Source organism: Schistocerca gregaria, chromosome X, assembly GCF_023897955.1.
Source record: "Schistocerca gregaria isolate iqSchGreg1 chromosome X, iqSchGreg1.2, whole genome shotgun sequence".
Taxonomy (NCBI): Eukaryota; Metazoa; Arthropoda; class Insecta; order Orthoptera; family Acrididae; genus Schistocerca; species Schistocerca gregaria.
The window spans coordinates 514,765,020-514,786,587 of record NC_064931.1 but is presented as its reverse complement, the minus strand read 5'-3'; the positions used below and the strand labels follow the sequence as shown (position 1 = coordinate 514,786,587).

The 21,568-nt window shown below is 38.5% G+C and overlaps 1 protein-coding gene across 7 annotated transcripts in view; it reads right to left on the bottom strand.

Annotated features, from left to right (window-relative positions):
* Nucleotides 1–21,568, bottom strand: part of LOC126299523 (uncharacterized) — a 204,364-nt gene that overhangs the window by 74,298 nt on the left and 108,498 nt on the right. For all 7 annotated transcript variants that reach the window (XM_049991498.1, XM_049991497.1, XM_049991492.1 and 4 more), the window contains one exon: nucleotides 6,418–6,634. In XM_049991498.1, coding sequence (XP_049847455.1) covers nucleotides 6,418–6,634 — 217 coding nt within the window. The remainder of the gene's footprint in view (nucleotides 1–6,417; nucleotides 6,635–21,568) is intronic.

Here is a 21,568-nt window from a genome sequence, read left to right as displayed (position 1 = left end):
GGCTTATGAACTTAGTCAGTGCTCTTTCCAGAACTAGATTAAACAGAACGGAGGAGAGACAGTCATGTTGCACAACAACCTTCACCTCTAATTTCTCCAAAATCTTTCCATTCACTTTCACCACCCATGTTCTCTCTTGTATACATGGTTGTGTTATTCATTACTTTTCTAGAACCTGCACTCTTTCCAGTTCCTGCCATTTTGCTTGCCTGTCCACATTATCATATGCTTTTTGGAAATCCACAAAAAGGCAGTGGACATCTCTGTGAAATTCCCAGCACTTTGGTAGCATTTATAGTTAGTCTATGGTGCATTTTCCCTTTCGAAACCCTGTTTGTTGGAATCCAAATACCTCTTCAATGTACAGTGTCAGCCGTTTTAGAAACAACATGCTCAGGATCTTGCAACTTCTTCATAGTAAGTTAAGTCTTCAACAGTTGCTGCATCTCATTGGGTTTCCTTTCTTTAATACTGGGCAGATGATAGACTGCTTCCATTCTGCTGTGATCCTGCCTTTGCTCCAAAATCCTTGTAGGATCTCTCTATCAGCATTCTGCATGTTTGTCATCTATTCCTGGTGGCTTTCCTCTCTTTAGCATTTTTATAGCTTCTCCTCCTCTTCCGTGCTCAGCAGCTCATTCCCCAGAATTGTTACTGTATCTTCTTCTTCATCTGGCACTGTTGATGGTGTGGTCTACATTCATGAGACTTTCGAAATAGTTTTTCCATTCCTCCATAACTTTTGTTTGATCAGTTATTAATTGTCTTGCTTGCCCTTTGATAACTCCAATCCTCACGTTGTACCCATTCTTGAAGAACATGACTGTCTTGTAAAAGTCTCTTGCATTGCCAACTGTTTGATCCTTTTCAGCCAGTGTTACCTTGCTGTTTATATACATCTCGCTTTTCTGTTTGGAGGACTTCTATTGCTTCTCTAGCTGCCTCCACATATGCCTATCTTAATGTTTTATCTTGCTTGTTTGACAGCCATAACCTTTTAGCCTCTTTCATCTTGTTGACAGCATGTCTACACTTATTGTAAAAACATCTTTTGTTATGCTCCTCCTGCCTCTCTCAATTGGTTTCAGCACTTCATTTGCTATGTGTTTGACTTTGATCTTGAGCATGGACCATAATCTGTCTACATTATCTTCCTCTTCTTCTCGGGCATAGAACTTGTTTCGAATTTCAATTGCATATTACTGTTGTCCTTTTTCAGTAAATCTGTGTTTATTTTGCAGTCTGCATCTCTTATCCTGCAGTTTCTGCATTCCATCCTTTCACTAATAGTTGTCAGCGCAAGACAATGGTCTGATCCTATTCCTGCACCTCTTCGAGATTTTACATTTTCAATAACATTTCTGCATCTAGTCTCCACTAATATGTGATCTGTTTGATTCTGCGGGTTTTGGTCAGGGGATTTCCATGTTATCTTACAAATGTTTTTGCTAGGAAAGCAGGTACTCATAATCCTTAGGTTTTTTGAAGTTGTCAGATTGAGTAGTCTCATTCAGTTGCTGTTGGAGGAGTTGTGTAGACTATGGGGGCAAATGTAGGGTCTCAGAAAGGCCCCTTTCTCTACTTTGGCACTGGCATCACCTACAAATGTTTTCACATCGTACAATGGTGCATCTTAATACATTCATTTTAGGTCTTCATAGAAACTGTCTTTTTCATTATCGTCTGTATTTTCTATAGGTACATGATATGAGGCCACTGCTAGTTTGTAATCGGCTATAAAAAAGGGATACTGACCCAACATATGTACAAAATCAGCTGACAGCTTTTGAGTGTGAAGTTGCAAACAATGGGAAAAGTGTCAATGCAAATTCAACAGATTTGCACAAGTATCATACATGAGAGAGGACTGAAGATGGAGGAGTGGTGTGTAAACTACTGCAGAAGGCAAAATAAGTATGTGATTCAAATTCATTGGACACCCCAATTCCAGCCCCTCTCTTTTTACCCAAGAAATTCGCCACTTATTCTTCCAGTTTTTCAGAACCTTCTTTTAGAGCTGCTATTGAATAATGTTCTTTTTTGGAAACAAAGAAACTTCAAACTGAAGCCACTCTCTTACTAATGGAAGAGAGGAGTTCAAAAGTATGTGTGTGGAGCTTTGAGTTGCTGGATTACATAACAGATAAATAATCTTTGTACTACATTGAGTGAATCTGTGAAATTCTTGAAACTGATAATTATAATTACAATGAACATTTCAGAAGCAGAATGTTATTTTTCATCACTGAAAAGACACAAAACTTTCTTACGGTATATTATGGACCAAGAATGATTATCAGAATTTGCTATGCTATCTACTGAACAAGACCTCATTTTAGGAGTTCCTGACTTCAGTTAAAGAGAGACTGAAAAATTTGCAAATATAAAGGGAAGAAGAATGGAAATCCTGCGCAACTGATCACCATCAGATCAAAAATCAGAGATACAATTGAACAATGTTAACACTGATCATGCTGAGAAAGTTTAGTAATACAGGTCCACTACTTTTGTTTACACAGAGTTGTAATTCTTTTTAATTTCTTCTGCAAATAAACACTTTATTCTATGTGCAGATTTTGATGTTATTACAAGTAGGTGCTGCAGTGACATAAGTGAGTGCTCTGTTTGTATCATGGATTACAAAAACATATTAAATTGGCCATTTGTTTACTGATAGTAGCTCTTATATGAGTGAAGCAAGCAGTATATGCAGCACACGTAAAAGGTGAGACAATCTCAACACAATACTAGCCTAAAGATGGAAGAAATGAGGGATAAGCTAATTTAATATTACAAGAATTTCATGATGTACAACCAAATATGAAGTGAAATGTAATTTTGTATGCTGCTTATAATATACAGCCCGTACATATTTATCCTACTAATATGAGGTTTTTCCCTCAAATTCACCATTCACAAAATATGATCTTGCATTCACAGCTGATTTTTTTTTGTAGTCGATGTCCAAGTTTTTGTGTGTTATACGACCTTACTCCATATGTTGTATAATTACTAGTAATTTCTTGCTTGGTTTTTGTTATATTCTCCATTGTGATTAGATTAAAAATGGAATTTTATGACAGTAATATTCTTAACAGAAACTGCAGTATTCCAGTTTCCTTTCACTGTCAGTAAGGAGAGTAAATTGTAGTGATACGTAAGGAATGTGTATCCTGACGGCAGTGAGGTAGGAAGAAAATCTGGCATCACAAAAACAAATAAAGGTTTCTTTATTACTTGAGATTTTATCAGAATAAAGAAGGTGGAAAAACAAATTTCCAACAACTGGCAGCACAAAATTTACAGCGAGCAGAAATGGTTCAAATGGCTCTGAGCACTATGGGACTTAACATCTGAGGTCGTCAGTCCCCCAGAACTTAGAACTACTTAAACCTAACCAACCTAAGCACATCTCACACATCCATGCCCGAAGCAGGATTCGAACCTGCGACCATAGTGGTTGCGTGATTCCAGACTGAAGTGCATAGAACCACTCGGCCACACCAGCCGGCACATGAAGAAGAGACTGGTGCACGAGGGTGATGAAGAGGGTGAATTTTACATTTCAGCCATAAAAAATGCTAGATCAGATATGTCCCGGGATATCTGATGAAAAGCTAATTTATATTTCAGTATCCTGTAATCAATCAGTGTAAGGAAACAACATGGGAGACAGTAATGCAAAATCTTGTTAAAATAAATGTACACATTATGGTCAACAAGAACGATGTCAGAAGTGTCCACACCACAAGCTATGGCAATGAAAGGTAAAAAAAAGCAACCTTACTGAGTGCTCTGGTAGATTGTAGGTAGCTACTCCCATGTACGATTCTTTGCAAGAAAACTATGCCAAAATAAAAACTACCTGCAGCAACTGACTTTTCATGGCAAGAAAATGGATGGATTGTGATTAGTAATCACTTGATGCTGAGCTATGTTTGCTTAAATGGAGGAGAATGTTTGTGCTAGATTCTTCCAGCAAACACATCATCTGCAAATTAAGAATTTGATATAAAAGGGGAATACAGCAATAGTAATAATTCGTTATAGAATAACTTCCCAACTTCATGTTATGGGTATTGTGAACTGACTAGTCAAGGGTCATAGATGGCAGTTTTTACAAAGACCAGCTTCTTCAAGAAGACTATGAGTATGTCCTAACTCCAGGATTGAAGTTGAATGGATATATCACAGGATTACAATAATAACAGTAGTATCAAGAAGAAAGAAATAACAATAAATTCACAAATGAAGATGGAGATTAAAAGGATTAGGTAAACCACTGACTATAAGATTAGGTAGTACATATGGATGAAAACAAAAAGTGAAAGTTTTTATTTCCATAATTAAGTTTACAAAAGTAAATCTTCACACTTATAGAAGGATCTTTAGATATTTTGCACTAATAAGACAATTTGCAATTTTAATTTTTGACAATCCATTGAAAAATGAAAAGAAATAGCTCAGTAAGTCTCTTTAAAATAGTGGGATGTCCTGTAACCTGATCAATGTGAGATATTCTATTAAATTGTCATCAACATAGTAAGAGAATTTATACACACAATCCTGACACATGCATTACATGTTAACATTCGCTAGTAGCTGTATGCGGGAAGTAAGGAAGAACGAAAGAAAGAAATACTGTAAGAAGTGAAGGCTCCTTGACAATTTAAGCTCTGAAGCTACCACCAGCACTGGTGGTTTTGTTATTGTGGCATAAATATGAGTGAAACATATCAGTGCAAGTTAAGCCATTATAATCATGTGACGAGATAGCAAAGTCCTAGCAGCAAACATCAGTTGCTTCACTGACTTAAGTAAGTGGGCAATGTTGGCAGTCATGTTTCAGAATCAGAAACAATTGACTCTGCCTAAAAGCTACTGCTGCTTTTCTTGGTGTGTGTGGATGTACACAGTTATTGATGATTTTATAAACAGAAGGTGTTATTCCAATACAGACACTCAGGCAAATTAACAGTTGTTTACTGTAATGTGTGTAATGATACTATTAGTGTGTACTGTTTCGGATCAACATATGGAAATTGATACACTCTTAATCAAGTGACTAACAAAGAGTGAGAAACTTTGCAACAACTGTGAAGCATTTATGTTTTGCATGTTGGTATTTCAGTTGCTCTGAGTTTATTTATCAATTGTACTTTTTTATTTGTAGTTCACTGTCGCTATTTGAGTTCAACATATTGTCATTTGGGGATAGTGAGAGGGGCTATAGACACTAGAAAATGGAGTGTCAAGTGAAGAAATCTGAATACTTCTGATATATTCTTCTGTTTTGAGATCCACAGAGGGGTGACAGCAGCGAAAACAGCCAGAAACTTTTGTGCTGTGTATAGGGATAATGCCACCGAACAGAGAAAGGCAAGAAAATGGTTTTTTCATTTTAAGTAGAATTGTTTTGACTTTCGTGACTCTCCACATTTAGGAAGACCTTTGGAGTTTGATGAAGATTGTTTAAATGCATTAATCCACAATGATCCATGTTAGTGTACTTGAGAACTGGAAAATGTGGTGAACTGTGATCATTCCACCATCATGCGACATCTTCATGCAATGAGGAAGGTTCAAAAATCAGGTGTATTGATATCACATGCTCCAAGCCAAAATCACAAAAAAAAATACGTGCATGCTCGCCATCAATTGGCTTGTGAACAACACCGTCTATCCCTATCCAGTACGGTTACTTGTGACGAGAAATGGTGTCTTTATGCCAACATTAGGAAAAGAGAGGAATGGTTGAGCCCCAAGCAAAGCAGCAACTCCTTTTACAAAGACATGTGTGCACCCACATAAGATAATGTTATGCATTTGGTGGAACAGCCACAATGTGGTGTACTATGAATTGCTTCCCCCGATGTTTAACCATCACTGCTGACATTTATTGTCAACAACTGAGATGTCTTGCAGACACCATCCAAGAACTATGATGAAGAAGACTGTGTAATGTGATGGTACTCCACAATATTGCCCACCCACATTGTGCTAGACTGACAAAGAACACTATACTGGAGTTGGGTTGGGAAGTCATTCTGCACCCATCTCATTCACCTTATCTTGTGCCCTTTGATTTTCACCTTTTCCGCTCACTATGGAACAACCCTCAAGGAACTTTTTTCCCAGATGAAAGGGCGCTCCAAACATAGCTTGACAAGTTCTTTACCCCAAAAGCACAAGGTTTCTACAGTTGCGGTATCGAGAAGTTACCCCAGAGCTGACAGACTGTTGTGAATAGTGAAGGACGTCTGAAGTGTCTGTTATGTATATCTATTGTCTTTATTAAACTTATGGAAAAATGCTAAAAACTTATGGGGAAAGTGTTGTGAATACTGGGCTGGTGTATAAGGGAGATGAGCTTGCCATCTAACTATTCATTTACACATATAAAATAATGAACCGTACTTGCTGGTAAGGCGAAGTAATCAAGTAATGCTTCTCCATCTTTCAGAGTGTAAACAGGAAGAAGAAATGCAGAAAGTGAGCCAGCAACTAGATGCAGAACTAGTCGTTTTGCTTGCAGCTCACTGGCCTCAAGTCCTGAATCAGACAGGACTGTGGATTTGTTTAAAAACGCGCAGTCTTTCCTCTGGTGAAGTGCATATAAATTAATAGCAAGCATCTGAAACAGATGAAGATGTACAATTAGAACTCTGATAAGTTCAGTTAAACAAATTAATATACTATTATGAAAGCAGACTTCTGCAGATGAATAATAACAGGAACAATAATGAATAATAAAATAAATAACAGATCACTTTTACAACTTTTTAAATTTTAAATGCTTGCAAAATACAATCTCCCCTTTTAAATGTGAGGGTGTATGTCCTCCTTTTAAAAGGTACAAGGGCAGAAATAATCAAACCTGTTGTGTTATCCTCACATTACACAAGGAAAAAAATTTCTCCAATTTTTGTGAACACCTTCAAGACTTAACTATAATACAAGTAATGTTTCGTCTACTGATTTCAGCTCTACCTTATTTTTCTGCAGCAGTAAAATAACATTCAAATTAATAGTAATTTTTGTTTCAATTCTATGATCTTTGAGTGTCTTCCTTAAAATAAAGATATGACTGACTCATACAGAATGCATCCATAACAACACTTAGAAAACAGTACAAACAGATTTCATGAAAAATGTTTTCATTATATGCATATGAATGTCTCATTAACTAAATGCTGCTTAGCACAGAGAATGAAACTGTAGGTACTTGCCACATAAAATGTAAGACAGGCAACAGCTTTAAGTATACAGTAATCCATAGATATCAGTATGAGACACACAGCATCCAAGAGAACAGGATGCTCTCCAGAACATAAGATCAGAAGACTTGACTTAACCATTCTCTTCCACCTCAATAGCCAATAGCGTATAAATGGCAGACATTGTCTGCAGTAAAAATACTCCATATGATCACTTTACACCGTACCTTGCCTGTACAAGAAAAACCTACATTTCAATGACATCCATCATTTCATTTCCTATACGCCAGTACATCCTGTGGGAGACAGGTACCAGCAGGCGCTTCCAATCTTATAATGACAGCATTGAAATAGTGGTATTCTTTATAGCATGTCAAGTTAAAGATGCATATATCTAAGGCTACAGTCACAGGGGCACTGATATCTCGTGATTCCGCTGACAACTGAGGTCTTCAGGAATCATCTCAAGTGAGTAAAGCCAAAGAGCCATTCATGAAACACTTTCAGATCATGAAAACTAATTTCCAGTATTTGTAGAGATGTGAAGCGAGCACTGTTAAATCTGATAAACTGAGGATGCAGTTCTGGCAATTACATCTTTCAAATATTTAAGCTTATACCACATTCTGAAAAGTATAATTTCGAAGTTCTTGTGTGATACATTGGATGCTATTTGTGAGGCCCTAAAAACTAAATTTAAAGCTAATATTTTCATTCTTGCATCCCAAATACTACAAAACAGAGCATTAAATTAATTAAGTACCAACTTTTGGAGATAAGTCTCATGCAAGTTCACTAAAAGAACTATAGTATAGACTATTTCCTTCATTAAAAGTTATTCTCAACCCAAAATAATATTCCAAGCAGAAATGATGTTATTTACTTTCTCAAATCCACTGCACAAATGTTTAAAGAGCATTGAAGTTTCCAGTACTTTAATCTGATCATCTGAATATACTGCCAGCATTGCGTTAATTGTCATCAATTTTAGAATAAAATAAGCTGTTGTGAAATCACATATTTTAACTTTCTTTAATTAAATAATCCTTACTTGTTCACACACAAATTTTATCCTTGCACAATAACACAGAAAATTAATCTACTTTTCCCACGTAAATTAACCATCATGTGCTCATAACCTCATTGGCAAAACCTTTACATGTCAAAGTTGCACATTCTACCACTGTAGCATTACAAACCATACACTGAACAACATGTTCTGGAGAGATCTTTAAAGTGGCGTATCACTGAAACTACACAGTTTGCAAAACACACATATAAAAATGAAAAACATCAGATACTGCATGTTGGTTTCAAAGCTTCTGATGCTAATTAGCACTTGGAAAAGGAGAGCGGCATCACAATGTTAAAACATTTTTAACTTTTGTGGCATGGTGTTTTCCCCTACATCTCATATATTTATAAAACTTGGCTGGTAATTCCCACAACTGATCGAATAACTGAGGACAGAGTCTACAGTATCTGCCATGTTGTTTTTGAGACATACCTCATAGCTCATTCACATGAATTCACCATCTTTTTAATAGCCAAAATCGTATTGCAGCACTTGTCTCCAAGCAAAGAGGTGTCATAGTATCCATCTCAACCTTGGAGGTTAAGATCTTCACACACAGAATAGATTATAACCTAACCTAACCTAACCTAACCTCCTTGGCGCTACCAAAAACTGACGAAGGAGATCGGATGCACCATGACCAATCTGTTGGCCAATGTTATCAGGTGACCTCTGACGATGGCATATGACAACAGTTATCTGTGCCACAATAAACACAGTCTAAGAGAACTTCCATGTCAATAAGTGGTATGACGGCGATCTGAGTAAGCTCACCCCGAGAGGAAGTCTTCTCAGTACTGGAGATGAGCTATGAGAGGTGGTTTGCCTGACCACATGAAATGTGCTCCAGGCTGGACCACCTTGTATGTAAACTCCATTTTATGTGGGCGATTTTCTGGTCAAAATCTACTACTTGGAATGTGTGCGCCTTTCATGCCTGTGCGTAAATCAGCAACTAACCTTGAAGCAAGTATGTCTATGTTGTCAATGATCTACAAACTGTGCTGAGTGTGGAGTTCTAACTATCCAAGAATGTTGTACAGTGTGCATATGCAGAAACAAGGGACTATGGCGACATCTGCTTACATCTGTTCTGGCTGAGTTCATTTCTATTAAGCTTACTGCTATCAGAAACGGATTTTGTGCTTTTGTCTTCTTAATCTTTAGTGTGTCGTTTGTTTTGTTTTCGTGACACACTGAAAAGTTACATAAGGTCCTTATATTTTTTCCTATTTTTGAATGCCAAACTGCAAAACAAACAGCACCAAAATTGTGTTTAAGAGCTGACATGCAAATGAAAATGACCACTCAAAACGGCTGAGACTCAGTACAGGAATAAAATGCCACGGGCGCTGCAGTAGGCTCTCTTGTCTCAACCAGTCATCTTGGACAAGAAAGTCTATCACAAAAGGGGCTTAAAAGGTGAGCAAGGAACCACTTGTTTTGACAAGCTGATGAAAAAATCTATCAGCAACTACAATCATACTAGTACCTGCCTAAGACCAACATCACAGCATTGTTGACTGATATGCTGTTGAAAATATCAAACATTTACTGATGATGCTTCTGCAAAGAAACACTGACAAGCACTTTTTTTTTATATATCTGACAGGCTTGAGGAAGAGAATATACTGATGTTCAACTCGCTTACAGAGAGTAATCTGAAATTCCTGAAAACCACCAGTTAAATGTCCTACAGACAGTGACTTCACAGAGCATATGAGAGCACCTACAGTCACAAAAAACTGTGCGAGATTAGTAGAGAATACTGCAGTGCTGACACCAAAGTTAGGCTCATTTTCAACTCTTCATCACCTACCATCTATCTACTTAATACCCGGTATCTTGAGACTAGCCCTAGCCTTGTGATGGTGGTGGTGGTGACTGGTTTGTGGGGCGCTCAACTACACTGTCATCAGCACCCGTACAAAGTCCCAATTTTTTTCACACAGTCCAATTTTTACCAAACAGACACAGTCCTCTCTTTTTTTTTTACACAGACTAATTTTTACACACTCCAATATAGCCTCTTTCACAATTGATGATGATGAAATGATGAGGACAACAAAAACACCCAATCCCTAGGCAGAGAAAATCCCCAACCCCGACAGGAATTGAGCCTAGGACTCCATGATCAACAGGCAGACATGCTAGCCGCTAGATCATGAGCTGCGGACACACTAGCTTTGTGTGGTGTCCACCCATAATATGGAAAAGCATTATATATACAATGAATCCCAGTGTAACATTTGCCATTCCTTCAGAAGCATCCAAAAGAGGAGACTTGGGCACTTGTGTCAATAATAAAGCATGGCTTGGAGACCCACTGGATCCAAAATTAGCATTTATGAAGCACAAAAGATTAAATGCCCTTGCTGCTACTCTCCATAAAAATAGCTGCTATTCCTAGTGCAGTTTGTGAACTGTAATTTATGCATTCTGTCACACTGAAGACTGTCAAAAACTGAAGAGTGAGCCAAATTAGCACCAAAGTTCACTAAATAAAATGGTGCTAGCATCCGCTATGCAATGGGAGCCACAAATTACTAATCTGAGTAACATTTTGTAGACAATATAGTATTTATCTCAATAAAAGATTAACATACAACTGTAAAAACCTTTTCTTATGGTATTTGTAAAGTACAATCTCATAATAATTTGTTACACAAGATACCATCTACTTAGTACATGATTATAGAAAATTTGCATGGGAAAAGCACAAAAGGACTGGTATACATATAAACTTCGTAGGCAACTGAGAAATGTTAAGCTCAGTACTTACACTTCTTGATGTAAAGTTAACATGTGCTACTAAGAAGCTGACCATTATTAATTAATATACAGCGGGATTAATAAGCGACTGTTAATGTGTCAAAAATCAATGGCACAGCAAAAGATTTTTTCTCAGCTGATGGTGTGGTTCCAATACACAGTACTTTAAAGAGCATTCAGCACACAACACAAAAATACACCCACTACCATCTTTCATAATGAAAGCAGCAGGAGGGACATAAAATGCATCACCCTAGCCTCAGCTCTCCGTGGTGCAGCAGCTTAAATTGGTTCCTTCTGCAACAGATGCAGATTAGCTAGGTGTTAAGGCATTTTGGATATTTAAGTATAAGTCAGGCAATGAATTACAGCAGATTACTGTTCTAGATTTGAATGTGATCACTTGTGGATGTGTGGTGAGTGGCTCCACTCAGTGCAGCACATTCTGCAGGTGCAAATCCTGAATGGAAGAGATTTGTGCAGTCTGCTGAAAAGCAATCAGCACTCATGGTGGAAGAAGTCACTAATACTGGAAGGATGGCCAAGAATCTATGTAACCTATAGCAATGTAGAACATTACACACAGATTCATGTAGACTCTATCCACACCCTTTTCTTGTGTTTGTATTATCAGTATTCAACGCTGTATTCAATGCAGTGTTAACACATTTTGTGGAAGATAAACATCAGCACACCAGAACATGGTAGATTGGCAACATAGTTACGAGGGTTGCCCAGAAAGTACTGCACTGCCTTTTTTTTTTTTTTTTTTTTTTTTTCCCCCCTCAGCTGGAAACAAAGCTACAAATGCGAAACGTTACATATGTATTATTAGAGGTCTCCTGAGTGAGCGTGCCCAGTTTCAAAATCGCGTCTATAGGTGATTTCCATTAGAAGCAACATTCCATCATTAAATTTCTGACTGCAGACAAAGAAACTGTGGGTAATATTCACAAATGCTTGTGCTAAATCTATGGAGTATTTGCTGTTGACCGAAATACAATCAGTCGCTGGGCACAGAGGATCAGACTGTGGTGTGGGAAGCTCCACAATTTGCAGCAGTTGGGGAGACCATCCACAGCTGTCATACCTGACATGTTGCAGTGAGATGATGATGATGTCATTCACAAGGACAGATGCATTATGACTTGGCACTGCATCTGTCAATCAGTAAAGGAAGTGAGCATGCAATTGTCCACACTCTTGCATATTCAAAAGTGTGTGCAAGATGGATCCCACAGTGTCTAACGGTGAAAGACAACTGCACAGAAAAAGCATCTGTCTTGATTTGTTGCAACGTTTTGCAGCTAAAGGTATTGTCCCAGGTAGTGAAATGTGATGAAACTTGGGTTCGCCATTTTGAGCCCAAAACAAAATGACAGTCAATGGAATGGTACCATTCACACTCCCCACAGAAGAGAAAATTCGAAGCAACTGCTTCCGCTGATAAGATCATGATCACCATGTTCTGGGACTGTGAAGGTGTGATTCTCACTGACGTGATGCCAAGAGGTGGAGACATGTTGTTGTTTTTGTTGTTGTCATCTTCAGTCCTGAGACTGATTTGATGCAGCTCTCCAAGCTACTCTATCCTGTGCAAGCCTCTTCATCTCCCAGTACCTACTACAGTCTACATCCTTCTGAATCTGCTTGGTGTATTCATCTCTTGGTCTTCCTCTACGATTTTTACCCTCCACGCTACCCTCCAGTACTAAATTGGTGATCCCTTGATGCATCAGAACATGTCCTACCAACCGATCCCTTCTTCTAGTCAAGTTCTGCCATAAACTCTTCTCCCCAATTCTATTCAATACCACCTCATTAGTCATGTGATCTACCCATCTAATCTTCAGCATTCTTCTGTAGCACCACATTTCGAAAGCTTCTATTCTCTTCTTGTCCAAACTATTTATCGTCCATGTTTCACTTCCATGCATGGCTACAATCCATACAAATACTTTCAGAAACGACTTATCTGACACTTAAATTTATACTCGATGTTCACAAATTTATCTTCTTCAGAAAAGTTTTCCTTGCCATTGCCAGTCTACATTTTATATCCTCTCTACTTCTACCATCATCAGTTATTTTGCTCCCCAAATAGCAAAACTCGTTTACTACTTTAAGTGTCTCATTTCCTAATCTAATTCCCTCAGCATCACCCGATTTAATTTGACTACATTCCATTATCCTCGTTTTGCTTTTGTAGATGTTCATCTTATATTCTCCTTTCAAGACACTATCCATTCTGTTCTACTGCTGTAGCAAGTCCTTTGCTGTCTCTGACAGAATTACAATGTCATTGGCGAACCTCAAAGTTTTTATTTCTTTCCCATGGATTTTAATTCCTACTCCAAACTTGTCTTTTGTTTCCTTCAGTGCTTGCTCAATATACAGATTGAATAGCATCGAGAAGAGGCGACAACCTTGTCTCACTCTGTTTCCAACCATTGCTTCCCTTTCATGTCCCTAACTGCCATCTGATTTCTGTACAAATTGTAAATAGCCTTTTGCTCCCTGTATTTTACCCCTGCCACCTTCAGAATTTGAAAAAGAGTATGCCAGTCAACATTGTCAAAAGCTTTCTCTAAGTCTACAAATGCTAGAAACGTAGGTTTGCCTTTTCTTAATCTTTCTTCTAAGATAAGTCGTAGGGTCAGTATTGCCGCACATGTTCCAACATTTCTGTCGAATCCAAACTGACCTCCCTCCCAGTTCTACCAGTTTTTCCATTCGTCTGTAAAGAATTCGCGTTAGTATTTTGCAGCTGTGACTTATTAAACTGATAGTTCGGTAATTTTCACATCTGTCAACACCTGCTCTCTTTGGGATTGGAATTATTATATTCTTCTTGAAGTCTGAGGGTATTTCGCCTGTTTCATACATCTTGCTCACCAGATGGTAGAGTTTTGTCAGGACTGGCTCTCCCAAGGCTGTCAGTAGTTCTAATAGAATGTTGTCTACTCCTGGGGCCTTGTTTCGACTCGGGTCTTTCAGTGCTCTGTCAAACTCTTCACGCAGTATCATATCTCCCATTTCATCTCCATCTACATCCTCTTATATTTCCATAATATTGTCCTCAACAACATCGCCCCTGTGTAGACCGTCTGTATACTCCTTCCACCTTTCTGCTTTCCGTTCTTTGCTTAGAACTGGGTTTCCATCTGAGCTCTTGATATTCATACAAGTGGTTCTCTTTTCTCCGAAGGTCTCTAATTTTCCTGTAGGCAGTATCTATCTTACCCCCTTGTGAGATAAGCCTCTACATCCTTACATTTGTCCTCTAGCCATGCCTGCTTAGCCATTTTGCACTTCCTGTCGATCTCATTTTTGAGACATTTTTGTATTTTCTTCTTTCATCAATTAAATTCAGTTTCTCTTCTGTTACCCAAGGATTTCTACTAGCCCTCATCTTTTTACCTACTTGATCCTTTGCTGCCTTCACTATTTCATTCCTCAAAGCTACCCATTTTTCTTCTACTGTATTTCCTTCCCTCATTCCCGTAAAATTGTTCCCTTATGCTCTCCCTGAAACGCTGTACAACCTCTGGTTTAGTCAGTTTATCCAGATCCCATCTCCTTAAATTCCCACCTTTTTGCAGTTTCTTCAGTTTTAATCTACAGTTCATAACCAATAGGTTGTGGTCAGAGTCCACATCTGCCCTGGAAATGTCTTACAATTTAAAACTTGGTTCCTAAATCTCTGCCTTACCATTATATAATCTATCTGAAATCTTTTAGTATCTCCAGGGTTCTTCCATGTATACAGCCTTCTTTCATGATTCTTGAACCAAGTGTTAGCTATGATGAAGTTATACTCTGTGCAAAATTCTACCAGGCGGCTTCCTCTTTCATTTCTTAGCCCCAATCCATATTCACCTACTACGTTTCCTTCTCTTCCTTTTCCTACTGTTGAATTCCAGTCACCCATGACTATTAAATTTTCATCTCCGTTCACTACCTGAACAATTTCTTTTATCTCATTATACATTTCATCAACTTCATCATCATCTGCAGAGCTAGTTGGCATATAAACTTGTACTACTGCAGTAGGCATGGGCTTCGTGTGTATCCTGGCCACAATAATGTGTTCACTACGCTGTTTGTAGTAGCTTACCGCACTCCTATTTTTTTTATTCGTTATTAAACCTACTCCTGCATTACCCCTATTTGATTTTGTATTTATAACCCTGCATTCACCTGATCAAAAGTCTTGTTCCTCCTGCCACCGAACTTCACTAATTCCTACTATATATAACTTTAACCTATCCATTTCCCTTTTTAAGTTTTCTAACCTACCTGCCCAATTAAGGGATCTGACATTCCACACTCCGATCTGTAATGCTCAGCCCCACACAAGTTTGAGGACTGCTGAACACATGGCAAAACAGGGTTGGACAGTGTTACCCCATTCACCCTACAGCTCTCACCAAGCCCCCTCGGACTTCCACTTGTTTGGGCTATTAAAGGATCCCATTCATGGAAGACTGTTTGACGGCGATGAGGAGGTGATTCACACAGTGAAGCACTGGCTCTGCCTTCAGGACAAGGATTGGTACCGACAGGGCATACATGACCTTGTTTCGCACTGGTGGATGGCCGTAGAACGGGATGTCGATTACATGGAAAAAATAGGGTGTGTAGATAAAACGCCATTCTTTCATTGTGTAATTCTCATTATGCTCAATAAAAATTGTTGAAGAAAAAAATGTGGTGTGTTACTTTCTGGGCAACCCTCGTAGTACCAGGATCCTGAGCGTCCCTGCTACACCATACATTTAAAAGAAATATATAAACTTACTACTTTAGGAATTGTGTCAACTTTAACATCATTCTTCCTTCTATATGATTAGATATCTGTTAATTACTACTAATGTATACATAAATTCACAGGTAGAATCCTGAGCATATTCTTTAGCAATTTATTTTTCTTCTTACATGCGTGACATTTTCATAAATCTTAAAAAAGAGTAGGCTACTGAATTGAAATCGTTTATCAGACACTATTCAACACTCCACTAATGAATGTATTTTACTGTTAAATGTTTATTTTTTGTTTTCATTTCTACAAATGCAAAAGTTCATTTTTTGAACCACTCTGGAACAGAAGCCTTGTTAAACCACCTACAATAGTGTCTTGATGCTTTCCCTTGTTTCCAGAAGATTTTGCACCTTCTAGCTAAGCCTGTCTTCTCTGCTGCTATTGGTGGCAGTTTATAAGGCAAATGACAAGCTGCGAATCTGGTCATAAATCACACACTGGAGAAGCACATGCAAAGTAAGTGGATTAAGGACAGAAAAGACCTACTAAGTTTAATAAGAAAATACTGAGAAAACAACTGTTTCACCTATAGCACAAAAAGTTATGCCAAATGGTCAACAGGCAGAAGTTAGTAGAAATTTGTGCATCTTTAAAAAGACTGATGCATGAATCATGCAATTTACACCGTCATGCATTAGTAAATGATCCAGTAGAGAATCGTAGAAAATTGTGGTTTTACATAAAATCACTTAAGTGGGTTTGAGGCATCTACTCAGTCACTTGTAGATCACTCTGGTGTGGTAGTAGAAGACAGCAAAGGAAAAGCTGAAGTTTTAAATTTTGCATTAAAACAACAGCAACAACAACATCATTCACACACAAGGATTGTACGGACATACCACCATTTTACCGCTGCACAAACTCCTCTATGGAGGACACAGAAATAGGCAACCCTGCCACTGAAAAGCAGCTGAAAGAGTTGAAAACAAGTAAGTCCCCAGAGCCAGGTAGAATCCCAATTTGGTTTCACAGAGAGTACCCTTTGACATTGGTCCCACCCTTAGCTTACATTTATTGTGAGTCTCTTGTCCAGAGGAAAGTCTGAAGCAACTGGAAAAAAAGGACAAGTAACTCCCACATATCAGAAGAGTAAAAGAATGGATCCATAAAACTGCAGACCAATATCCTTAGCATCAGCCTGCTGCACAACTCTTGAGCATATTCTAAGACCAAATATACTAAGTTTCCTTGATAATGAACAAATTCTGTCCACAAACCAGCACAGATTTAGAAGGCATCACCTATTTGGCCTTTGCTCATGATATCCTGTGAAGCATGGATGAAGGACAACAGCCAGATTCCATTTTCCTAGCATTTGACAGACTTTTGAGTAAAGTTCAAGCATGTGGAACAGATTCTTAGATATGTGAGTGGCTCGAGTTCATTTTAAGTAATGGTCCCAGATGGTGAGTGTTCATCGAAGACAGAGAAAGATGTCATCAGGGGTGCCCCCAGAGAAATGTAATCGGACCAGTCTAATTTTCTGTATACATAAATGATCTGTCAGATAGGGTGAGCAGCAATCATGACTATTTTCTGATAATGCTGTAGTGTATGGGAAAGTGTCATCTACGAGTGACTGTAGGAGGGTATCAGATGACTTGGATAGAATTTCTATCTGGTGTGATGAATGGCAGCTTCCTATAAATGTAAGTTAATGAATATGAATAAGAAAAACAACCTATCATGCTTGAATACAGTATTAATGGTGTGCTATTTGTCATAGTTGTGTCAACTAAATCTAGTGGTGTACATTGCAAAGTGACAGGAAGTGGAACGAGTGCCAGATGTTGGCTGCAGGAAAGGTGAATGGCCAACTTTGGTTTATTGGAAGAATTGTAGGAAAGTGTCTTTCACCTATTAATGAAACCACATACACAACACTTGTGTGACCCATTCTCGAGTTCTGCTTTAGTGTCGGGCATCCCCACAAGATCAGATTAGAGAAACACATCACTGCAATTCGAGGTGAGCTGCTAGATCAACACGCTAGTTTACAGAAATTTTCCCTGAACTGAAATGAAAATCCCTGGAGAGAAGACGACTTTTTTTTTTGAAAGTTTAGAAAACCTGCTTTTGTGGCTGACAGCAAAATGATTCTACGGCCACTGACCTACATCTCTCCTAATTACCACAAAGATGAAATAAGACAAACCACAGCTTGTACAAAAGCATATAGCATATATTTTCATTCACTGACGTCTCATGAGATAATATTCTGAGGTAACTCCTCACTTAGGTTAACAGTATTCAATGCACAAAAGAAAATAATTACACATGCATGTCTTGCATGTCCGTCTTTAAGCAGCTGTGAACGATGATGACAGCCTCGCAGTACATTTATTCACTTATGAAATTTGTTATCCAGAATCAAGCTAAGTTTGGGAGTAAAATGCTCTGCATTGCTGTTTAATGAATCTAACTGTGGTTCAGATGGGGTGAAATATGTAGCTATAAAATCCTTTGACTATCAACACACAGGAATAAAATGTCTGACCGACAGTGAAGGTCTTTTCGAATGTAGATTAAAGATGTTGTTCATTAACAACTCCTTCTATGCCATGGAGGAATTTTAAAATAAATAAATAATAATAATGATTTAAATGACCAGCATGTAGCCGTGTAAAGCACAACAGTTAAAGAACATTTTTCCACATAAGAAATTTATCATTTGCTGACCCTCTTTGCCTCATACAATTTCACCCATGTCAGTTTTCACTATTAATTATGATGTTGTTGTTGTCTTCAGTCCTGAGACTGGTTTGATGCAGCTCTCCATGCTACTCTATCCTGTGCAAGCTGCTTCATCTCCCAGTACCTACTGCAACCTACATCCTTCTGAATCTGCTTAGTGTACTCATCTCTCGGTCTCCCTCTACGATTTTTACCCTCCACGCTGCCCTCCAATGCTAAATTTGTGATCCCTTGATGCCTCAAAACATGTCCTACCAACCGATCCCTTCTTCTAGTCAAGTTGTGCCACAAACTTCTCTTCTCCCCAATCCTATTCAATACCTCCTCATTAGTTACGTGATCTATCCACCTTATCTTCAGTATTCTTCTGTAGCACCACATTTCGAAAGCTTCTATTCTCTTCTTGTCCAAACTAGTTATCGTCCATGTTTCACTTCCATACATGGCTACACTCCAAACAAATACTTTCATAAACGACTTCCTGATACATAAATCTATATTCGATGTTAACAAATTTCTCTTCTTCAGAAACGCTTTCCTTGCCATTGCCAGTCTACATTTTATATCCTCTCTGCTTCGACCATCATCAGTTATTTTACTTCCTAAATAGCAAAACTCCTTTACTACTTTAAGTGTCTCATTTCCTAATCTAATTCCCTCAGCATCACCCGATTTAATTTGACTACATTCCATTATCCTCGTTTTGCTTTTGTTAATGTTCATCTTATATCCTCCTTTCAAGACACTGTCCATTCCGTTCAACTGCTCTTCTAAGTCCTTTGCCGTCTCTGACAGAATTACAATGTCATCGGCGAACCTCAAAGTTTTTACTTCGTCTCCATGAATTTTAATACCTACTCCAAATTTTTCTTTTCTTTCCCTTACTGCTTGCTCAATATACAGATTGAATAACATTGGGGAGAGGCTACAACCCTGTCTCACTCCTTTCCCAACCACTGCTTCCCTTTCATGCCCCTCGACTCTTATTACTGCCATCTGGTTTCTGTACAAATTATAAATAGCCTTTCGCTCCCTGTATTTTACCCCTGCCACCTTTAGAATTTGAAAAAGAGTATTCCAGTCAACACTGTCAAAAGCTTTCTCTAAGTCTACAAATGCTAGAAACGTAGGTTTGCCTTTTCTTAATCTTTCTTCTAAGATAAGTCGTAAGGTCAGTATTGCCTCACGTGTTCCAACATTTCGACGGAATCCAAACTGATCCTCCCCGAGGTCTGCATCTACCAGTTTTTCCATTCGTCTGTAAAGAATTCGCGTTAGTATTTTGCAGCCGTGGCTTATTAAACTGATAGTTCGGTAATTTTCACATCTGTCAGCACCTGCTTTCTTTGGGATTGGAATTATTATATTCTTCTTGAAGTCTGAGGGTATTTCGCCTGTCTCATACATCTTGCTCACCAGCTGGTAGAGTTTTGTCATGACTGGCTCTCCCAAGGCCGTCAGTAGTTCTAATGGAATGTTGTCTACTCCGGGGGCCTTGTTTCGACTCAGGTCTTTCAGTGCTCTGTCAAACTCTTCACGCAGTATCGTATCTCCCATTTCGTCTTCATCTACATCCTCTTCTATTTCCATAATATTGTCCTCAAGTACATCGCCCTTGTATAAACCTTCTATATACTCCTTCCACCTTTCTGCCTTCCCTTCTTTGCTTAGAACTGGGCTGCCATCTGAGCTCTTGATATTCATACACGTGGTTCTCTTCTCTCCAAAGGTCTCTCTAATTTTCCTGTAGGCAGTATCTATCTTACCCCTAGTGAGATAAGCTTCTACATCCTTACATTTGTCCTCTAGCCATCCCTGTTTAGCTATTTTGCACTTCCTTTCGATCTCATTTTTGAGACGTCTGTATTCCTTTTTGCCTGCTTCATTTACTGCATTTTTATATTTTCTCCTTTATCAATTAAATTCAATATTTCTTCTGTTACCCAAGGATTTCTAGCAGCCCTCGTCTTTGTACCTACTTTATCCTCTGCTGCCTTCACTACTACATCCCTCAGAGCTACCCATTCTTCTTCTACTGTATTTCTTTCCCCTATTCCTGTCAATTGTTCCCTTATGCTTTCTCTGAAACTCTGTACAACCTCTGGTTCTTTCAGTTTATCCAGGTCCCATCTCCTTAATTTCTCACATTTTTGCAGTTTCTTCAGTTTTAATCTACAGGTCATAACCAATAGATTGTGGTCAGAGTCCACATCTGCCCCTGGAAATGTCTTACAACTTAAAACCTGGTTCCTAAATCTCTGTCTTACCATTATATAATCTATCTGATACATTTTAGTATCTCCAGGGTTCTTCCACGTATACAACCTTCTTTCATGATTCTTAAACCAAGTGTTAGCTATGATTAAGTTGTGCTCTGTGCAAAATTCTACTAGGCGGCTTCCTCTTTCATTTCTTAGCCCCAATCCATATTCACCTACTATGTTTCCTTCTCTCCCTTTTCCTACACTCGAATTCCAGTCACCCATTACTATTAAATTTTCGTCTCCCTTCACTATCTGAATAATTTCTTTTATTTCATCGTACATTTCTTCAATTTCTTCATCATCTGCAGAGCTAGTTGGCATATAAACTTGTACTACTGTAGTAGGTGTGGGCTTCGTATCTATCTTGGCCACAATAATGCGTTCACTATGCTGTTTGTAGTAGCTTACCCGCATTCCTATTTTCCTATTCATTATTAAACCTACTCCTGCATTACCCCTATTTGATTTTGTGTTTATAACCCTGTATTCACCTGACCAGAAGTCTTGTTCCTCCTGCCACCGAACTTCACTAATTCCCACTATATCTAACTTTAACCTATCCATTTCCCTTTTTAAATTTTCTAACCTACCTGCCCGATTAAGGGATCTGACATTCCACGCTCCGATCCGTAGAACGCCAGTTTTCTTTCTCCTGATAACGACATCCTCCTGAGTAGTCCCCGCCCGGAGATCCGAATGGGGGACTATTTTACCTCCGGAATAT